The following is a 21,386-nucleotide window of genomic DNA, read 5'->3' as shown; positions in this document are numbered from 1 at the left end:
GTGTCTCATAGGTGATGTATATACAGCAGACTCTGTCTCCCCTACCTGATGTATACAGCAGACTCACCGTCTCCTATGTGATGCATATACAGCAGTTGCAGTGAATCTTACGTTATGTAAATGCAGCAGTCACAGTGTTTCCTATGTGAATTATATACAGCTGTCTCTAATATGGTGTATATACATCAGTATCAGTGTATCCTATGTGATGTATATACAGCAGTCTCAGTATATCCTATGTGATGTACACAGCAGTCTCAGTGTATCCTATGTGATGCATATACAGCAGGTGCAGTGTATCCTATGTGATTTATATACAGCAGTCTCATTGTATCCTATGTGATATATATGTATATACCAGTCTCAGTGTACCTTATGTGATGTATATAGAGCAGTCTCAGTGTCTCCTATGTGATATTTATGTAGCAGTCTGTTTCCTATGTGATATTTATGTAGCAGTCTGTCTCCTATGTGATATTTATGTAGCAGTCTTAGTGTATCCTCATACATACATCCTCAGATATATCCTCTATATATATATAATCAGAATCGCCAGTTGGGACTTCCGGCCGCTGTCCCCGAATCCCATAAGGCACCACGGCAGTGTCACTTGTGCAGGTGCAGTTCGTGGCCTTCTCCGCTATTCCCACGCAGGCGCAGTGTCGTACGTATGCGCGGGAATAGCAGTGACAAGCAGTCACTTGCGCAGGCGCAGTTCGTGGCTGCAAGGCCACGAACTGCGTCTGCGCAAAAATACAAAAATGCAGAGGGATGATATAGAACAGATATGTTGGAAAGCGCAAACGGTGTAAGACATGTCCGCTGCTCCTGTCAGCACCACTAAGCATACACAGTTGCTAATTTCACCGCACTCCCGATGCAATAGCATTGGGCCTATTTCTAGTATATGTATATACAGCAGTCTCAGTATATCCTATGTGATGTATACAGCAGTCTCAGTGTCTTCTATGTGATGCATATAAAGCAGTTGCAATGTCTCCTATGTGATTTATTTACAAGTCTGTGTCTCCTATGTGATTTATATACAGCAGTCTCAGTGTCTCCTATGCGATATTTTATATAACAGTCTCAGTGTCTCCTATGCGATATTTTATATAACAGTCTCAGTGTCTCCTATGTGATATTTTATATAGCAGTCTCAGTGTATCCTATGTGATATATATATATATACACAGTGTTCCAAATTATTATGTAAATTGGATTTAAGTGTCATAAAGATTTAATTGTTTTGTTTTTCAAATAAACTCATGGATGGTATTGTGTCTCAGGGCTCAATAGATCACTGAAATCAATCTTAAACACATCTGATAATTAGTTTTCTAGGTGATTCTAATTAAAGGAAAACTACTTAAAAATGATGTTCCACATTATTAAGCAGGCCACAGGTTTCAAGCAATATGGGAAATAAAAGGGATCTCTCTGCTGCCGAAAAGCGTTAAATAGTGCAATGCCTTGGACAAGGTATGAAAACATTAGATATTTCACGAAAACTTAAGCGTGATCATCGTAGTGAAGAGATTTGTGACTGAAACAGAGCACAGACAGAGTTCATGCAAATAAAGGCAAAATGAGGAAGTTTTCTGGCAGACAAATTCATTGGATTAAGAGAGCAGCTGCCAAAATACCATTACAAAGCAGCAAACAGTTATTTGAAGCTGCTGGTGCCTCTGGAGTCCCTCGAACCTCAAGGTATAGGATCCTATAAAGGCTTGCTGTGGTGCATAAACCTACTATTCGGCCATCCCTAAACAGTGTTCACAAGCAGAAACGGTTGCAGTGGACCCAGACATACAGAAGACTAATTTCCAAACATTCTTGTTTACTGATGAGTGTCGAGCAACCCTGGACAGTCCAGATGGATGGAGTAGTGGATGGTTGGTGGATGGCCACCATGTCCCAATAAGGCTGCAACGTCAGCAAGGAGGTGGAGGAGTCATGTTTTGGGCCGGAAACAGCTGGTAGGGCCCTTTAAGGTTCCTGAAGGTGTGAAAATGACCTCTGCAAAGTATATAGAGTTTCTGACTGACAACTTTCCTCCATGGTATAAAAAGCAGAAATGTGCCTTCAGGAGCAAAATCATCTTCATGCTGACAATGCCCCATCTCATGCTGCAAAGAAAACCTCTGAGACATTGGCTGCTATGGGCATAAAAGGAGATAAACTCATGGTGTGGCCACCATCTTCCCCTGACCTCAACCCTATAGAGAACCTTTGGAGGATCATCAAGCAAAAGATCTATGAGGGTGGGAGGCCGTTCACATCCAAACAGCAGCTCTGGAGGCAAAGAAATACAAGGAGAGAAATACAAGCAGAAACTCTCCGAAAACTCACAAGTTCAATGGAGGCAAGTATTGTGAAGGTGACAGCAAAGAAGGGTCCTATGTTAACATGTAACTTGGCCTGTTAGGATGTTTTGGAGTTAAATAGCTTTTTTGTTCAGTGAATGTGACCTCCTAATGCTGCTAATTCCACAAATGAGCATTTTCAGTTCTTTAAAACAGATCAAATGTTTAGAAATTCTACTGTGCATAATAATTTGGAACAGTGCATTGTGAGGTTTTATTCATTTTGGAGATTATACTGTTATTATTGGGAGGTTTCTTCAATAAAATTCGATATATACTCTAATGGGTGATGACCTTCATTAGACTGACTGTCATTTACACCGTCCATTTAGGAAAATCCGATAAAAATGTCATTTGCATAATAATTTGGAACATGGTGTATGTATACAGTGGGTATGGAAATTTTTCACTCTTTGTTCCATTGCAGCCATTTGGTAAATTCAAAAACGTTCATTTTTTCACATTAATGTACTCTGCACCCCATTTTGACTGAAAAAAAAACTGAAATGTAGAAATTTTTGCAAATTTAATAAAAAAGAAAAACTGAAATATCACATGGTCATAAGTATTCGATTCATGAAACCAACTCCATGTATTCTCCAGCCAGTGAGTGGTGTGAATGACAGCCGGGGATTTCTAGCATCATGAAGGTCAAGGATTCATATTCTTTCCTCCAGCTGATTTATTATTGCAATCAATAGGAGTTGTATAAATCTGAATACAGAGAGCTCCCCCTAGTGGCAGCTGCAAGCAGGAAAATCTTTTCCCTTTAACTGGATTGTGTCTTGAGAATTTAGAGAATCTTTATTGTAGCAATACTAAAACATTCTCACCTTTCAGACTCTTTTACGCTTCCCATAACTGTAGTTCTTTCTGTGCTCGGTTCCCTTTGCAAGAAAAAAACATTTTTAATTTTAGAAACTTTTAATTCTTTTTTGGTATCAGAAAATTCCCAGACTAAAAATAAATCTGAACACTAAATTACTTATGTATTTCCTCATCTTATAAGGAATCAGTGACTGAGAAGGTAGAAGCGCACAATAAAGCCTTATGTAGGAGACAGTAAAAACAAAAGGTTTTCTCACATTGGCGTGAAGACACTAGCGCTATAAAGGTTTAGATCGCCAGCAGCCGAGTCACTGGGGAAAGATCCGCCAGATGGAATTTACCAAAACAGGATAAAAACACATAAAAAAATTGGTTCTAGTGATGAGCGAGCATGCTCGAGTGCTAATCGAGTGAGTTCAGCGTGCTCGGATAATATGTCCGAGTCCCCGAGCTCCATGTCTCGTGGCTGCTCGACAGGCGCAACACATACAGGGATTAACTAACAAACAGGTAATCAACGCATGTGCTGCGGCTGTTGGTTAATCGAGAGACATGAAGCAGCAGGGACTAGGACATAATTTTTGAGTATGCTGAACTCACTCGATTAGCACCCGAGCGTGGCAGATAACACCTTATCTGAGCACGTTCACCCATCAGTATCCACTAAGCGTTTCAATGCTGTACTGGCATCTTTATCAAGTGTAAGAAACCAAGAGGCTATGCACACTAGTGCAACAGGTAACACCAACTGAGGGGCTGGATTCAAATTCAAAAGGAGGCCTGGAAAACAGGAAGATGGTGCAGCTCTTATGTGCAGGATCTTCCCTCCTGTAGAGTGTCAGCTCTTATGTGCAGGGTCCTCTCTCCTGTACAGTGTCAGCTCTTATGGGCAGAGTCCTCTCTCTCCTGTATAGTGTCAGATCTTATGTGCAGGGTACTCTCTCCTGTAGAGTGTCAGCTCTTATGTGCTGGGTCATCTCTCCTGTAGAGTGTCAGCTCTTATGTGCAGGGACCTCTCTCCTGTAGAGTGTCAGCTCTTATGTGCAGGGTCTTTTCTCCTGTAGAGTGTCAGCTCTTATGTGCAGGGTCCTCTCTCCTGTAGAGTGTCAGCTCTTATGTGCAGGGACCTCTCTCCTGTAGAGTGTCAGCTCTTATGTGCAGGGTCCTCTCTCCTGTAGAGTGTCAGCTCTTATGGGCAGGGTCCTCTCTCCTGTAGAGTGTCAGCTCTTATGTGCAGGATATTCTCTCCTGTAGAGTGTCAGGTCTTATGGGCAATATCCTCTCTCCTGTAGAGTGTCAGCTCTTATGTGCAGGGTCCTCTCTGCTGTAGAGTGTCAGCTCTTATGTGCAGGGTCTTCTCTCCTGTAGAGTGTCAGCTCTTATGTGCAGGGTCCTCTCTCCTGTAGATTGTCAGCTCTTGTGTGCAGGGTCTTCTCTCCTGTAGAGTGTCAGCTCCTATGTGCAGGGTCCTCTCTCCTGTAGATTGTCAGCTCTTGTGTGCAGGGTCTTCTCTCCTGTAGATTGTCAGCTCTTGTGTACAGGGTCCTCTCTCCTGTAGAGTGTCAGCTCTTATGTGCAGGGTCCTCTCTGCTGTAGAGTGTCAGCTCTTATGTGCAGGGTCCTCTCTCCTGTAGAGTGTCAGTTCTTATGTGCAGGGTCCTCTCTCCTGTAGATTGTCAGCTCTTGTGTGCAGGGTCTTCTCTCCTGTAGAGTGTCAGCTCCTATGTGCAGGGTCCTCTCTCCTGTAGATTGTCAGCTCTTGTGTGCAGGGTCTTCTCTCCTGTAGATTGTCAGCTCTTGTGTACAGGGTCCTCTCTCCTGTAGAGTGTCAGCTCTTATGTGCAGGGTCTTCTCTCCTGTAGAGTGTCAGCTCCTATGTGCAGGGTCCTCTCTCCTGTAGATTGTCAGCTCTTGTGTGCAGGGTCTTCTCTCCTGTAGATTGTCAGCTCTTGTGTACAGGGTCCTCTCTCCTGTAGAGTGTCAGCTCTTATGTGCAGGGTCCTCTCTGCTGTAGAGTGTCAGCTCTTATGTGCAGGGTCCTCTCTCCTGTAGAGTGTCAGTTCTTATGTGCAGGGTCCTCTCTCCTGTAGAGTGTCAGCTCCTATGTGCAGGGTCCTCTCTCCTGTAGATTGTCAGCTCTTGTGTGCAGGGTCTTCTCTCCTGTAGATTGTCAGCTCTTGTGTACAGGGTCCTCTCTCCTGTAGAGTGTCAGCTCTTATGGGCAGGGTCCTCTCTCCTCTAGGACGTAAGTCCTTGTACAACCATTTCATACCAGCCCAGTTGTCTATGAACTTCATGTTGCTACTTTGAGTGTAGAGACCAGGACCCGGTATTTAGGCGGCTGCGCTGTCAGTGTGGCTGGGAGTCAGGGATAGTGCCTTTCTGGGTGTTAGAAGAGTAAAGTTCGGTGAGTATTACTGGGTGTGAATAATATACTGCTGGAGTGGTCCCCGGAATGAGGATATGACACCTTCACCTGTTCACCCTGTTGTGCAGCCTCTCCTTACACAAATTTGGTGGGAGACTGCAACATAATGTGCACAGGACACTATTCTGTCTTTTTCTGAACAGTTGGCACCAAACTTTATACAGGGGGCAGCAACACTAATAGTGAACCTCAGGCTAAACAGCCTTAAATTAACCTAAATACCTTTAGTACATCATTATGCCCAGATATGTACAGACAATATATAAACATGTATCTAAATAGATTTAAAAAAAAATTAGAAAGAAAAGGCTAATTATTTTTTTAATTAAATTATCATTTCTAAACAATAAAAAGTTGCAAAAAAAAAAGAAATTGAAAAATATTTCCATTAGAACATACATTTTTTTTAAATTCACATCACAAAACAGTAAGAATATAAAAATGGACATTCTGCCTTTTAGTTTCTTTGTAAAACCAGTAGGTGCCGGGCACCAGTGCGTGCCTCCGATTGGTGCACTGGGGAGGAAATGGCGCCTGTCAGTTGCAGACTGTCACAAGGTTACTGGGAACAATCACAGCTTTTCTGTAATGAAATGAATGTTTGTCCCACTAACTGGAAACATAATCCTCAACTTCAGGGCCAAAGAGACGGAGGCCTTCGAAAACCCTTGCTGTGTGCCCCATGAGAGCTCGTCCCACTCCTGATGCCACCGGAGCGAGTAAGAAAACACATTTCTGGCAGTGAGATGGTGAAAGTCAGCAGCTGCCGAACAGGTTTTTCTAAAAATATTGTGATCCTCCTTTGTGGTTACAAAACAAAACGTGTGACATAGCCAAAGATTGCAGCACAAGCTGACACAAACATCGGAATTTTCTTTTTTTTTTGTATCTCTGTGCAATGGTGAATGAGGACATTGTGCCACCACAAAGCTTGGGAGGTCTCTATACATTTATGGTCTTCAGAAAATGCTGCTTAGATAGACTCCATATAATAGTGGATCACCCCCACGTTAAGGGCAATGGGGTACTCGGTACCGGGTCCTTCGGTTCGGGGGAATATCACGGTGGCCTGACCCGGCCCGTGGCCCTTAGAGGGGAGTCCAATGAAAGGGAGAGTTTGTATAAAGTTCGTGACGCCACCTGTGGTATTCGGTCAGGGTGACCGACGCTGCTTAGGCATCCGCTGGGGTGATGTGATGGCAGCTAGATGGTATATCTTCCCACAGGTGAAGTGTATCCCCAGGGCTTCCCAGAAGTGTAGATGGTGATGGTGGGTGATGTAAGGCGCAGAGAATAACGAGGACACAAGGTTGCAGTCTCTTTACCTTTTTACTGAAGGCTCCAGCATCCACAGTCCAGGGTACAGATCACAGGGCAGGCAGAGTCCGGCCGGTCCGAAGGCAAATCCAGAGTCCCCTTATCCAGGTGGAAATCAGTAGCCTTCCTTTAGCGCCTGTGTGTTGTAGTACCTCCCTGCTGAGCACCACGGTAAGGTCCTTACAACTCTTGTAGATGTTCTAGATGTTATTTCTTCCTCTCTGTCCCCGGAGATGGTATGGATAGGACAAACCCGTATGACTGATGGCCTGAGGCTTGTTTATAGGGACCCTAGAGATGCCCCTCTCCCACAATTTGCCTCCTTTGTCTTCTTAGGTATTAAGGTCGGGCAACCAACTTGGAATTGACTGTCCTGCCGGTCTATGAAGTAATGCGTAGAGTCAATTACTCCCTCGGTGTTCCGGCCTCCGGCTATGCGCCTCGGAAGGAGGCAGCCTATTTCAGTGCAGAACTCCTCCTGGTGTTTTCTCCTTGTGCTGTGACTTCGCTTCTCACCCTCTACAATACAATTCTCTTCTTGTCCTTTCTTAGGATGCTGCCGCACGTGGGGCAGGTGCAGCTCCGTAGCTTTCTGTCCCGCTAGGCATCTGTCAGGATCCCACCCCTGACAAGGACCCTCTATCTGCAGCTCAGATGTTCCTCCTTTCCCCCTGTCTGCCTGACAGGTGTTGCCTGGGCAAAGCCCAGCCAGCTTCTCTCTAACTTTCTATCCAGCCCACCAGTTTTACCCTTCTGTGAGGAGTGCCCTAATAGATAGGAGCAAGGCTCCCCCTGGTGGACTGGAGTGTGAAGTGTGGTGTATGGTTTGTGATACCTGGTAGGAAGATCTCCTTTGTTACCTTCAGATGTAATATCACTCCCCCTGGTGGAAGAATGACATTACTGCAACGACCAGGACTCTGGGGCGCTGCACTAGGACAACAGATATAGGAGCGTTATAGAGAGGATGCACTCCAATCGTTACTCGTGGTATATCTTGATTTTTTCAAAGTGTTTGATACCGTGCCACACAAGTGGTTGGTACACAAAATGAGAATGCTGGGTCTGGAGGAAAATGTGTGTACATGGGTAAGTAACTGGCTTAGTGATAGAAAGCAGAGGGTGGTTATAAATGGTATAGTCTCTAACTGGGCCGCTGTGACCAGTGGGGACCGCAGGGGTCAGTGTTGGGACCTTTTCTCTTAAATATATTTATTAACGATCTGGTAGAAGGTTTACACAGTAAAATGTCAATATTTGCAGATGAAACAAAACTATGTAAAGCAGTCAATACAAGAGAATATAGTATTCTGCTACAGATGGATCTGGATAAGTTGGAAATTTGGGCCGAGAGGCGGCAGATGCGGTTTAACAATGATAAATGTAAGGTTATACACATGGGAAGAAGGAATCAATATCACCATTACACACTGAACGGGAAACCACTGGGTAAATCTGACAGGGAGAAGGACTTGGGGATCCTAGATAATGATAAACTTACCTGGAGCAGCCAGTGCCAGGCAGCAGCTGCCAAGGCAAACAGGATCATGGGGGGCATTAAAAGAGGTCTGTATACACATGATGAGAGCATTATACTGCCTCTGTACAAATCCCTGGTTAGACCGCACATGGAGCACTGTGTACCGCTTTGGGCACCGGTGCTCAGGAAGGATATAATGGAACTAGAGCGAGTACAAAGGAAGGCAACAAAATTAATAAAGGGGATGGGGGAACTACAATACCCAGAGAGATTAGCAAAATTGGGATTATTTAGTCTAGAAAAAAGACGACTGAGGGGCGATCTAATAACCATGTATAAGTATATAAGGGCACAATACAAATATCTCGCTGAGGATCTGTTTATACCAAGGAATGTGACGGGCACAAGGGGGCATTCTCTGCATCTGGAGGAGAGAAGGTTTCTCCACCAACATAGAAGAGGATTCTTTACTGTGAGGGCAGTGAGAATCTGGAATTCCTTGCCTGAGGAGGTGGTGATGGCGAACTCAGTCGAGCGGTTCAAGAGAGGTCTGGATGTCTTCCTGGAGCGTAACATTATGGTATCTTACAGTTATTAGGTTGTTTAGAAGGACGTAGATCTGGGGATTTATTCTGATGGAATATAGGCTGAACTGGATGGACAAATGGCATTTTTCGGCCTTGCTATGTTACTATGTTAGTATGGGTGACATTTCTCTTGCGGAGATTCGCATCTCCGCAATAGACTTGACATACTGCGGTCTGTAGAGACATGCCACATGTCCGTCTCCGCGGGTGAGCTGCAGGTGCCGCTGCACGCATAGCGGGCATGGGATGTCTTGAAATCCCATCCACTATGCTGTAACATCTGGACAACTGCGTGTTTGACTCTGCACAAGTACACAGCGTCCACCCTGCAGTGTTTACTGATCATGTGCACTTACCCTTACAGAATTGACTGTTCCTTTTTAAACTTTTTACTCAACTGATTTAACACACTCTTATTTCCACATGTCAGACCCCTACAAGCAGAACTTCCACACACTTGCAAAATTCTCCTTCTATTTTTACTGCCTTGGTCTTCATGTCTGCTGATTTTTTTTCTTTCAGAATAATCAGCCTTTCACACCTTCCATCTACATCAGTCCTTCTCTTTTCTCATTTACGGCTCACATGCTCCAGTCACATCAATCCCTCTCTCATCTATGGCTCACATGCTGTATCCACATCAGTCCTTCTCTTTTCTCATGTATGGCTCACATGCTCCATTCACATCAGTCTCTCTGATCTCTCATGTATGGCTCACATGCTGTACCTACATCAGTCCTACTCTCTCATGTAAAGGCTCACATGCTCCACCCACAACAGTCCCTCTCCTTTATCATGTACGGCTCACACGCTCCATCCACATCAGTCCCTCTCCTCTCTAATCTATGGCTCACCTTCTCCAGTCACATTAGTCCTTCTCTCTCATCTACGGCTTACATGCTGTATCCACATCAGTCCCTCTCCTCTCTCATGTACGGCTCACATGGTGTATCCACATCAGTCCTTCTCTCTCATGTACGGCTCACATGCTCCACCCACATCAGTCCCTCTCCTCTCTCATCTATGGCTCACATGCTCCAGTCACAATAGTCCTTCTCTCTCATCTACGGATCACACGCTGTATCCACATTAGTCCCTCTTCTCTCTCATGTGCGGTTCACACACTGAATCCACATCAGTCTCTCTGATCTCTCATGTACGGCTCACATGCTGTATCCACATTAGACCCTCTCCTTTATCATGTACGGCTCAAACGCTCCATCCACATCAGTCCTTTTCCTCTCTCATCTATGGCTCACATGCTCTATCCACATCAGTCCCTCTCCTCTCAAATGTATGGTTCACACTGAATCCACATCAGTCCCTCTCCTCTCTCTCATGTATGGCTCACATGCTCCATGCACATCAGTCCCTCTCTTCGCTCATGTATGGCTCACACGCTCTATCCACATTGACTCTTGTATGTGATATGTGTTGGTAACATGAAGTATGGCAGTATTCCTCCCATGCATGTTGTCCGATTTGGCCACTATGTGGTTGTAATATGTGGTCAAGTCATGGTGTGGCAGTATTTCTCCCTTGTATGTTTTATTATTGGTTTTGGTATATGGATCTCAAGCCATGGCGACTTGATGGATGACAGCTCTGTAGGATGATCGATCTTGTTCAAGCCCAGATAGGTCCATCGGGGTCTTCTCCGCTGTTATCTTAATAGTATCAAGCCATCAGGTTGCTGGTCTTCCTCTTCGCCTTGTTCCTTTTAATCTTCCAACCATAATGTCTGTCTCCAGTGTTTGCTCTCTTTGTATGATATGTCCAAAGTAGGCAAGTCGAAGCTTGGTGATCCTTGCTTCCAGTGACATGCCTGGCTTGATTTATTCCAAAATTGATTTGCTTGTTCTTCTTGACATCCATGGTATTGATAACATTCTTCTCCAGCGCCACATTTCGAAGGTGTTAATTCTTCTTTTGACTTGTTTCTTTATCGTCCAGGTTTCGCATCCAAATGTTACTACAGAAAAGACCAGACTATGTACAAACCATGTCTTCATTGGAAGTGAAAAGTTGCTTGATTTGAAGACCTGTTCCATTGACTGTACTGTTGATTTGCACATAGCTATTCTTATATTGACTTCCAGTGTCGTCACTGCATCTTAAAGGGAACCTGTCAGCAGGATTGTGCACAGTAACCTACAGACAGTGTCGGGTCCGCGCCGTTATACTGATTACAGTGATACCTGCTGATGAAATCCGTCTTGTGGTTGTTGTGTAATCTCTATTTTCAGTTTTTAGTTAATGATATGCTCGTACTCAGGGGCGGCCTGTGGGGGTCTTCATGTGGTGCTCTGATTAGTTATTCATAATGCAGACTGCTGACAGGTCACTGATCCCTCACTGACCTGCCCCCTAGTTTACATAATGAATACCTCTACATACTAAAAAAAACCTTCTGCTGGCAGATGCCGGCCGTGGGACCTTTCCAGTGAACTAAGTGTATTGGCAAAGGGCTTCCCCTCTGAATAATCTCATAAATGCGACCAAGCAAGTGAAGGAGTAATGCCAAAAGGTTAAGCCACCCTAATTGTTGGTACTGAATATTAAAGCTAGCGTCTGGATATTATGTGGTTACTTACATATTTAGTATCCAAGAAAAAGATGGTTAATCATTAAAAATGGTTATCAGTGGTATCTCTGAAGTTTAATCCCGGATTGTCATTTAGCAGCCTGATCCAATGTAGCTCAGCGACCATCATAATTTGTTGTAGTTTAGGGTTTATTATAATACCTGGTGGTCTTGTGTCTCTTATAATTACTTGTTGTTTAGTGTTTATTATAATCCCTGATGTTCTAGTGTTTATTATAATCCCTGGTAGTCTAGTTCCTATTATAATCCCTGGTGGTCCAGTGTCTATTATAATCCCTGATGGTCTAGTGTTTATTATAATCCCTAGTTGTCTACCATCCATTATATTTCCTTGTGGTTTAAGAATCTATAAAAATTCCTGGCAGTCTAGTGTTCATTATAATCCCTGGTGGTCCAGTGCCTAGTATAAACCCAGGTGGACCAGCAGTTGTTGCTGATAATATTATGACACCAGTTTGCATGCGATTTTCAGCAGGTTAGAAACAGGAAATTTGTGCTATCAATACCTGAGTGGAACAGAACGCAATCTACTAATACAAGTCCAGTTTGAGGGGGTAACAAATAAATTTTGTGTAACTTGTGAAAACATAAAAGTTAATCATTTCTCATGTTATTATAATTAATAATAATAAATCATCATCATCATCATCATCATCATCATCATCATCTCACCTTACATGTTTCTTTTCAGAACATTGATCCATAGTAAACAGCCGCCTGTAAATACCAAGTGATCAAGAGATTAACAGCAAAAACAAACAATGGGCAATACAAGATTAAAAAAACAAAAACACTTGTAAAAATATATTTTTGAGTCGTCTTTTTCATAATGTGACCTTGGGTGTAGAATAACTGTGTGAAGACCTGCGGCTTTTGGGGAGCTCTAATTTCCCACCAGTTTGTGCACAGATATACAACTGCTCTGAAATTGTCGAAAAAAATAAATATACCATGTAGGTATCAGCAGTTCATTTTGTGATGCTCCGTTCTAATCTAAATATTGTCAGTAGTCTGCATATGTGAAATAATAGATAGTATTCTTGATATGCTATGAATGATATATATTATAATTGAAAATGGGAGATGTCACAGCTCACTTCCTCCTCCTGTACAATAATTGATAAACCAGTACCCACCATTCACAATAACTGATATCATAGCTCACCTCTTCCTGTACAATGACTGATGACATAATTTACCGTATTCTTCGGAGCACTCCTCCCCCCTCCCCCAAATTTTTGGGGAAAATGGTGGTGCGTCTTATGGTCGCAATATACTTACAAATCCTGCGGCTGCGGCGGTGCGACGAGGCTCTGTGGTGTGGTGGTGGCGGGCTGTGCTCCGGGGCAGTGGCAGCGGCTCTGTGCTCGGTGGGGGGCTCCGCTGGCATTTTGACAAAGCCCGGAGACCCTAGCACATCTGTTGCTGCCATGTTGCGCTGGCCTCTGGGAACATGGCCTACAGGAACATGGCCTCCAGAAACTTTGCCTCCGGGAACATGGCCGCTGGGCTGGGGGCAGTGCATGCTCAGATTCAGATCTCGTCCCGAGATCTTGGGAGACGAGATCTCAGGACAAGATCTCGTTGCCGAGATTTGAATCTGAGCATGCGCCGCTCCGGCGCAGCCATGTTCCCGGAGGCAATGTTCCTGGAGGCCACCGCAACATGGCAGCAATAGATGTGCGGGGGCCTCTGGGTTTTGATGGAATGCCAGCAGAGCCCCACACGGAGCACAGAGAGCCGCTGCCACTGCCCCGGAGCACAGCCCGCCATGATTACTCCACAGAGCTAGGCCCGGTGGCCATGTTCCCGTAGGCCATGTTCCCGGAGGCCACCCCAAAATGGCAGCAACAGATGTAGGGGGGCTTAGACGAAATGCCGACAGGGCCCCCCACGGAGCACAGAGCCGCTGTCTCAGAGCCCAGCCTCCCTGCCCCGGAGCATAGGCCCCCTGCCCCAGGGCACAGCCCCCCTGCCCCAGCACAGAGCCCCAGCACAGCCCGCTGTCCCAGCATAGCGCCCCTGCCCCTGCAAAGAGCTCCTGTCCCAGCACAGAGCCCCTGCCCAAGCACAGAGCCGCCGCCACTGCACCAGCTTGGGATGGGATTTCCTGAAGGCCACCGCACCAGCCTGGACCACCGAACGACCCCTGTGACCACTCCTCCACCTGTGCCCTTCCCTGGTAAGCTGAATTCGGACTGTAAGGCTGCTTTCACACTTGCGTTTTTATCTGCATGCGTTTTAAAAAAAAACGCATGTGTGAAAAAACGCATGTAAACGCGGTAAAACGCATGCGTTTTTTAGACGCATGCGTTTTTATAGAAAAACACAAGAAAACAAGAAAACACCAGAAAAAAACAAGAAAACCCTAACCCTACCCCTAACCCTAAATGTGACTGAAATACGTGGCACTTACATACGTGGCACTTACAAACGTGGCACGTGGCACTTATATACGTGGCACTTACATACGTGGCACGTGGCACTTACATACGTGGCACGTGGCACTTACATACGTGGCACGTGGCACTTATATACATGGCACGTGGCACTTACATACGTGGCACGTGGCACTTACATACGTGGCACGTGGCACTTACATACGTGGCACGTGGCACTTACATACGTGGCACGTGGCACTTATATACGTGGCACGTGGCACTTACATACGTGGCACTTACATACGTGGCACGTGGCACTTATATACGTGGCACTATGACTGTCAGAAAATGTTCATTAAACGGTTAGGGGTGAGGTTAGGGGTAGAGTTAGGGTTAGGGTTTGGATCCCTTTATCACCTTGATGGTGGTGGGTGGTTTTTCAGTGTGTTTTCTGTTTTTTTTCTATAAAAACGCATGCGTTTTTAACGCAAACAAACGCATGTGCTTAAAAACGCATGCGTTTACATAGACAGCAATGCATTTTTTTACCGCGAAAAAACGCATGCGTTTTTTCGCGGCAAAAAAACGCGCAAGAAAATACTGCAGGTAGCATTTTTGAAAATGAACGCATGCAGACAAAAAACGCATGCGTTTGAAAACGCAAACAAACGCATGTGCAAAAAAACGCATGCGTTTACAATGTTAAATATAGGGGGAAAAAACGCATGCGTTTTTTGTGCAAAAAACGCTGCAGACAAAAACGCAAGTGTGAAACCAGCCTAAGACGGACCCCATTTGACACATTTAATTTTTTCCCTATTTTCCTCCTGAATGTTTGGGGTTTGTCTTACGGTCCGAAAAATACGGTATGTACAGGATATAACATCTCTATATACAGTAGATAACACAGGATCCACCATTCACAATAGCTGATGTCACAGCTCACCTCCTCCTCCTGTACAATGACTGATAACACCTCTATATACAGTAGATAACGCAGGATCCACCATTCACAATAGGTGATGTCACAGCTTACCTCCTCCTGTACAATGACTGATAACACCTCTATATACAGTAGATAACACAGGATCCATCATTCACAATAGGTGATGCCACAGCTCACCTCCTCCTGTACAATGACTGATAACACCTCTACATACAGTAGATAACACAGGATCCACCATTCACAATAGGTGATGTCACAGCTCACCTCCTCCTGTACAATGACTGATAACACCTCTATATACAGTAGATAACACAGGATCCACCATTCACAATAGGTGATGTCACAGCTCACCTCCTCCTCCTGTACAATGACTGATAACACCTCTATATACAGTAGATAACGCAGGATCCACCATTCACAATAGGTGATGTCACAGCTCACCTCCTCCTGTACAATGACTGATAACACCTCTATATACAATAGATAACACAGGATCCACCATTCACAATTGGTGATGTCACAGCTCACCTCCTCCTCCTGTACAATGACTGATAACACCTCTATATACAGTAGATAACGCAGGATCCACCATTCACAATAGGTGATGTCACAGCTCACCTCCTCCTGTACAATGACTGATAACACCTCTATATACAGTAGATAACACAGGATCCACCATTCACAATAGGTGATGCCACAGCTCACCTCCTCCTGTACAATGACTGATAACACCTCTATATACAGTAGATAACACAGGATCCACCATTCACAATAGGTGATGTCACAGCTCACCTCCTCCTCCTGTACAATGACTGATAACACCTCTATATACAGTAGATAACACAGGACCCACCATTCACAATAGGTGATGCCACAGCTCACCTCCTCCTGTACAATGACTGATAACACCTCTACATACAGTAGATAACACAGGATCCACCATTCACAATAGGTGATGTCACAGCTCACCTCCTCCTGTACAATGACTGATAACACCTCTATATACAGTAGATAACACAAGATCCACCATTCACAATAGGTGATGTCACAGCTCACCTCCTCCTCCTGTACAATGACTGATAACACCTCTATTGTTGTGAATTTGCTTTTTGCTCCCTCTAGTGGTTACTAGTTTTTTGACTCTGGTTTTTCTGTCATTCCTTTTATCCGCACCTGGGTCGTTAGTTAGGGGTGTTGCTATATAAGCTCCCTGGACCTTCAGTTCAATGCCTGGCAACGTAGTTATCAGAGCTAGTCTTCTGTGCTCTTGTCTACTGATCCTGGTTCCAGTTATATCAGCTAAGTCTGCCTTTTGCTTTTTGCTATTTGTTTTGATTTTGTATTTTTGTCCAGCTTGTTCCAAATCTATATCCTGACCTTTGCTGGAAGCTCTAGGGGGGCTGGTGTTCTCCCCCCGGACCGTTAGACGGTTCGGGGGTTCTTGAATTTCCAGTGTGGATTTTGATAGGGTTTTTGTTGACCATATAAGTTACCTTTCTTTATTCTGCTATCAGTAAGCGGGCCTCTCTGTGCTAAACCTGGTTCATTTCTGTGTTTGTCATTTCCTCTTACCTCACCGTCATTATTTGTGGGGGGCTTCTATCCAGCTTTGGGGTCCCCTTCTCTGGAGGCAAGAAAGGTCTTTGTTTTCCTCTACTAGGGGTAGCTAGATTCTCCGGCTGGCGCGTGTCATCTAGAATCAACGTAGGAATGATCCCCGGCTACTTCTAGTGTTGGCGTTAGGAGTAGATATATGGTCAACCCAGTTACCACTGCCCTATGAGCTGGATTTTTGTATTCTGCAGACTTCCACGTTCCTCTGAGACCCTCGCCATTGGGGTCATAACACTCTATATACAGTAGATAACACAGGATCCACCATTCACAATAGGTGATGTCACAGCTCACCTCCTCCTGTACAATGACTGATAACACCTCTATATACAGTAGATAACACAGGATCCACCATTCACAATAGGTGATGTCACAGCTCACCTCCTCCTCCTGTACAATGACTGATAACACCTCTATATACAGTAGATAACGCAGGATCCACCATTCACAATAGGTGATGTCACAGCTCACCTCCTCCTGTACAATGACTGATAACACCTCTATATACATTCTTTTTTGTGGCCAAGGATGGTTCTCTGAGACCTTGTATAGATTACCGCCTTCTCAATAAAATCACCGTCAAATTTCAGTACCCTTTGCCGCTACTGTCTGATTTGTTTGCTCGGATTAAGGGGGCTAGTTGGTTCACCAAGATAGATCTTCGAGGGGCGTATAATCTTGTGCGTATTAAACAGGGCGATGAATGGAAAACAGCATTTAATACGCCCGAGGGCCATTTTGAGTACCTGGTGATGCCATTCGGGCTTTCTAAAGAAACCACCGGAGACTAGATGGAGGTGGACATGACTTGGGGATGGGTGGACCAAGAACTCCTGCAGCTTTTGTTTGTATTGCGGTGTAGATTTTAAACAAGAGTGTTGTTGCTTTAAGAGGAAGTTTAGATGTTTGTGCCTGGTGTATTACTGTGAGGAGGGTGGGGCTTATATAGGGGAGGCAACTCTGGCTCTCCCTCTCTCTCTCACAGGATGGACAGGAGGAAACATTACCCGCCCTCCCGCCCTGTTTATAATCTTTGTCCTTAAACTTTTTAATTATTGCTTGTATAATGATAAATTTTTCATTGTATTTTTGAATTTGTCATTGTATATCTTGTACCATGTTCAATTGTATATTGGCTATAAAGAGTTATTATTTGTGGTAACCTTCTAAGCCCAAGGGAAGGGCAATCCTTCAGCCATGGTTCCCTGGAGGTTTCCTCCACAGGGGTTTTTTCCTCTCCTGAGCGCTGTAGGATGACTCTTTGTGAGTCGGGGGTTTGCCAAGTTTAGTCCCATTAATGCTTTTGCAGGGACTTCTAGTTTTTAAGTTTACAAAAATGATTTAATTATTTATTAAAAAAAAAAAAAAAGGTGTCAAATGAGACTTGGAATATTTAACCCGTCACGGCTTTGTGGTTTAGGAGTCAGGTGGAAGTTGCAGACAAGTTAAGGTGGACTCATTTTAACTAATAGAGGATGTAAAACCTCATGGTGGTGAGCAGGCTCGGCTTTGGTGGCCAGCCTCAAGGACGTTGTAATGGTAACATCAATCAGGGGCGGGCACAGTGGTTAAGCACAGGAGTGAGGATAATAGGGTCATTGGTGCCCTGAAAGTTTACTGGCTCTGCTTGAATGGCAAGCCAGTGCGTGCCGCCCCTTTATGGCTGTCTGTCCTGGTGCTGTATGTCAGACAGATGGGGATATCGCAGTACTTGTGAATCCCAATGTACTAGCACTTCACCTGACTCCTACTGTGATTATTTAATCCTGTGATTTGAATAAAAGCTGTGGCCATTTTGACAACCAAAATAATGTGTTTTGTGTATTTATTTTAGTACCTAGGTTTACAGTAGTTATGGTGGTTTTAAGAAGGAGTGGGGTCCATCCCATATCCAAAAGTCATGCTCCATCTGTGTTTCAGTCCTTTATGCATGACATCTTCCGAAAGTACCTGGATAGATTCATGATTGTATATTTGGATGATATTTTGGTCTTTTCGGACGATTGGGAGTCTCATGTGAGGCAGGTCAGAATGGTGTTCCAGGTCCTTCGTGCTAATTCCTTGTTTGTGAAGGGGTCTAAATGTCTCTTTGGAGTTCAGAAGGTTTCATTTTTGGGCTTCATTTTTTCCCCTTCTACTATCGAGATGGACCCTGTTAAAGTTCAGGCCATTTATGATTGGACTCAGCCTACTTCTGTGAAGAGCCTTCAGAAATTCCTGGGTTTTGCTAATTTTTACCGTCGCTTTATCGCTAATTTTTCTAATGTTGTTAAACCATTGACTGATTTGACCAAGAAAGGTGCGGATGTGGTCAATTGGTCCTCTGCGGCCGTTGAGGCTTTTCAGGAGTTGAAGCGTCGTTTTTCTTCTGCTCCTGTGTTGTGTCAGCCAGATGTTTCGCTCCCGTTTCAGGTCGAGGTGGATGCTTCTGAGATTGGAGCAGGGGCTGTCTTGTCTCAAAGAAGTTCTGATGGCTCGGTGATGAAACCATGTGCTTTCTTTTCTAGAAAGTTTTCGCCTGCTGAGCGCAATTATGATGTGGGCAATCGAGAGTTGTTGGCTATGAAGTGGGCATTCGAGGAGTGGCGACATTGGCTTGAAGGAGCCAAGCATCGTGTGGTGGTCTTGACGGATCACAAGAATCTGACTTATCTCGAGTCTGCCAATCGGTTGAATCCTAGACAGGCTCGATGGTCGCTGTTTTTCTCCCGCTTCGATTTTGTGGTTTCGTACCTTCCGCGTTCTAAGAATGTGAAGGCGGATGCCCTTTCAAGGAGTTTTGTGCCTGATTCTCCGGGAGTTCCTGAGCCGGCTGGTATTCTCAAAGAGGGGGTAATTTTGTCTGCCATCTCCCCTGATTTGCGGCGGGTGCTGCAGGAGTTTCAGGCTGATAGACCTGACCGTTGCCCAGCGGAGAAACTGTTTGTCCCTGATAGATGGACTAGTAGAGTTATCTCTGAGGTTCATTGTTCGGTGTTGGCTGGTCATCCTGGAATCTTTGGTACCAGAGATTTGGTGGCTAGATCCTTTTGGTGGCCTTCCTTGTCCCGGGATGTGCGTTCTTTTGTGCAGTCTTGTGGGACTTGTGCTCGGGCTAAGCCCTGCTGTTCTCGTGCCAGTGGGTTGCTTTTGCCCTTGCCGGTCCCGAAAAGGCCCTGGACGCATATTTCCATGGATTTTATTTCAGACCTCCCTGTCTCTCAAAGGATGTCGGTTATCTGGGTGGTTTGTGATCGCTTCTCTAAGATGGTCCATTTGGTACCTTTGCCTAAATTGCCTTCTTCCTCTGATTTGGTTCCATTGTTTTTCCAGCACGTGGTTCGTTTGCATGGCATTCCGGAGAACATCGTCTCGGACAGAGGTTCCCAGTTTGTTTCAAGGTTTTGGCGGTCCTTTTGTGCTAAGATGGGCATTGATTTGTCTTTTTCTTCAGCTTTCCATCCTCAGACAAATGGCCAAATCGAACGAACCAATCAGACTTTGGAAACATATCTGAGATGCTTTGTTTCTGCTGATCAGGATGATTGGGTGTCCTTCTTGCCTTTGGCTGAGTTCGCCCTTAATAATCGGGCCAGCTCGGCCACTTTGGTTTCGCCTTTTTTCTGTAATTCTGCTTTCCATCCTCGTTTTTCTTCCGGGCAGGTTGAGTCTTCGGATTGTCCTGGTGTGGATTCTGTAGTGGACAGGTTGCAGCAAATTTGGACTCACGTGGTGGACAATTTGACATTGTCCCAGGAGAAGGCTCAACGTTTCGCTAACCGCCGTCGCTGTGTTGGTCCCCGACTTCGTGTTGGGGATTTGGTTTGGTTGTCGTCTCGTTATGTTCCTATGAAGGTTTCGTCTCCTAAGTTTAAGCCTCGTTTCATTGGTCCTTATAAGATTTCTGAAATTCTTAATCCTGTGTCATTTTGTTTGGACCTTCCAGCTTCTTTCGCCATCCATAATGTGTTCCATAGGTCGTTATTGCGGAGATATGTGGCTCCTATGGTTCCCTCCGTTGACCCTCCTGCCCCGGTGTTGGTTGAGGGGGAGTTGGAGTATGTGGTGGAGAAGATTTTGGATTCTCGTATTTCGAGACGGAAACTTCAGTACCTGGTCAAGTGGAAAGGTTATGGTCAGGAGGATAATTCCTGGGTTGTTGCCTCTGATGTTCATGCTGCCGATCTGGTTCGTGCCTTTCATTTGGCTCGTCCTGATCGGCCTGGGGGCTCTGGTGAGGGTTCGGTGACCCCTCCTCAAGGGGGGGTACTGTTGTGAATTCTGTTCTCGAACTCCCTCCTGTGGTCAGGAATGGTACTTCGGCGAGTTCTGTCCATGGACTCCCTCTGGCGGCTGTGAGTGGAGCTGCTGGTTCTGAGGTTCCTTCTTCAGCTGATCTCGTTTAGTCCTGGCTGGCTGCTCTATTTAACTCCACTCAGATCGTTACTTGATGCCAGCTGTCAATGTCCTAGTACTGGTTCAGTTTTCTCTTGGATCTTTCAGATGACCTGTCTACTCCAGCAAAAGCTAAGTCCCTGCTAGCTTATTTGTTCACCACTGTTTTCTTTTCCAGCTTGCTATCATGATTTTGTCTTGCTAGCTGGAAGCTCTGGGATGCAGAGTGGCACCTCCGCACTGTGAGTCGGTGCGGGGGTCTCTTTTGCACACTGTGTGGTTTTTTGTAGATTTTTGTGCTGACCGCAAAGATACCTTTTCTATCCTCAGTCTGTTTAGTTAAGTCTGGCCTCCTTTGCTGAAACCTGTTTCATTCCTGTGTTTGTGACTTCCATCTTAACTCACAGTCAATATGTGTCGGGGGCTGCCTATTTCTTTGGGGAATTTCTCTGAGGCAAGT

General features: G+C 45.0%; 1 protein-coding gene across 4 annotated transcripts in view; it reads right to left on the bottom strand.

The window, feature by feature from the left end:
* LOC143815003 (nectin 1a-like) overlaps window positions 1-21,386 on the bottom strand; it is a 93,259-nt gene that overhangs the window by 5,937 nt on the left and 65,936 nt on the right. For 2 of the 4 annotated variants that reach the window (XR_013223663.1, XR_013223664.1), the window contains one exon: window positions 3,200-3,323. Coding sequence is in view for 2 of the 4 variants with exons in the window: in XM_077293774.1 (XP_077149889.1) it covers window positions 3,200-3,253; window positions 12,284-12,328 (99 nt within the window). In the remaining 2 variants the exon portion in view is untranslated. Of the gene's footprint in view, window positions 1-3,199; window positions 3,324-12,283; window positions 12,329-21,386 lie in introns of all 4 variants that reach the window. The other 2 variants (XM_077293774.1, XM_077293775.1) reach the window with 2 other exon arrangements.

Source organism: Ranitomeya variabilis, chromosome 3, assembly GCF_051348905.1.
Source record: "Ranitomeya variabilis isolate aRanVar5 chromosome 3, aRanVar5.hap1, whole genome shotgun sequence".
NCBI classification, from domain to species: domain Eukaryota; kingdom Metazoa; phylum Chordata; class Amphibia; order Anura; family Dendrobatidae; genus Ranitomeya; species Ranitomeya variabilis.
This window is presented reverse-complemented; position numbering and strand designations above follow the sequence as displayed.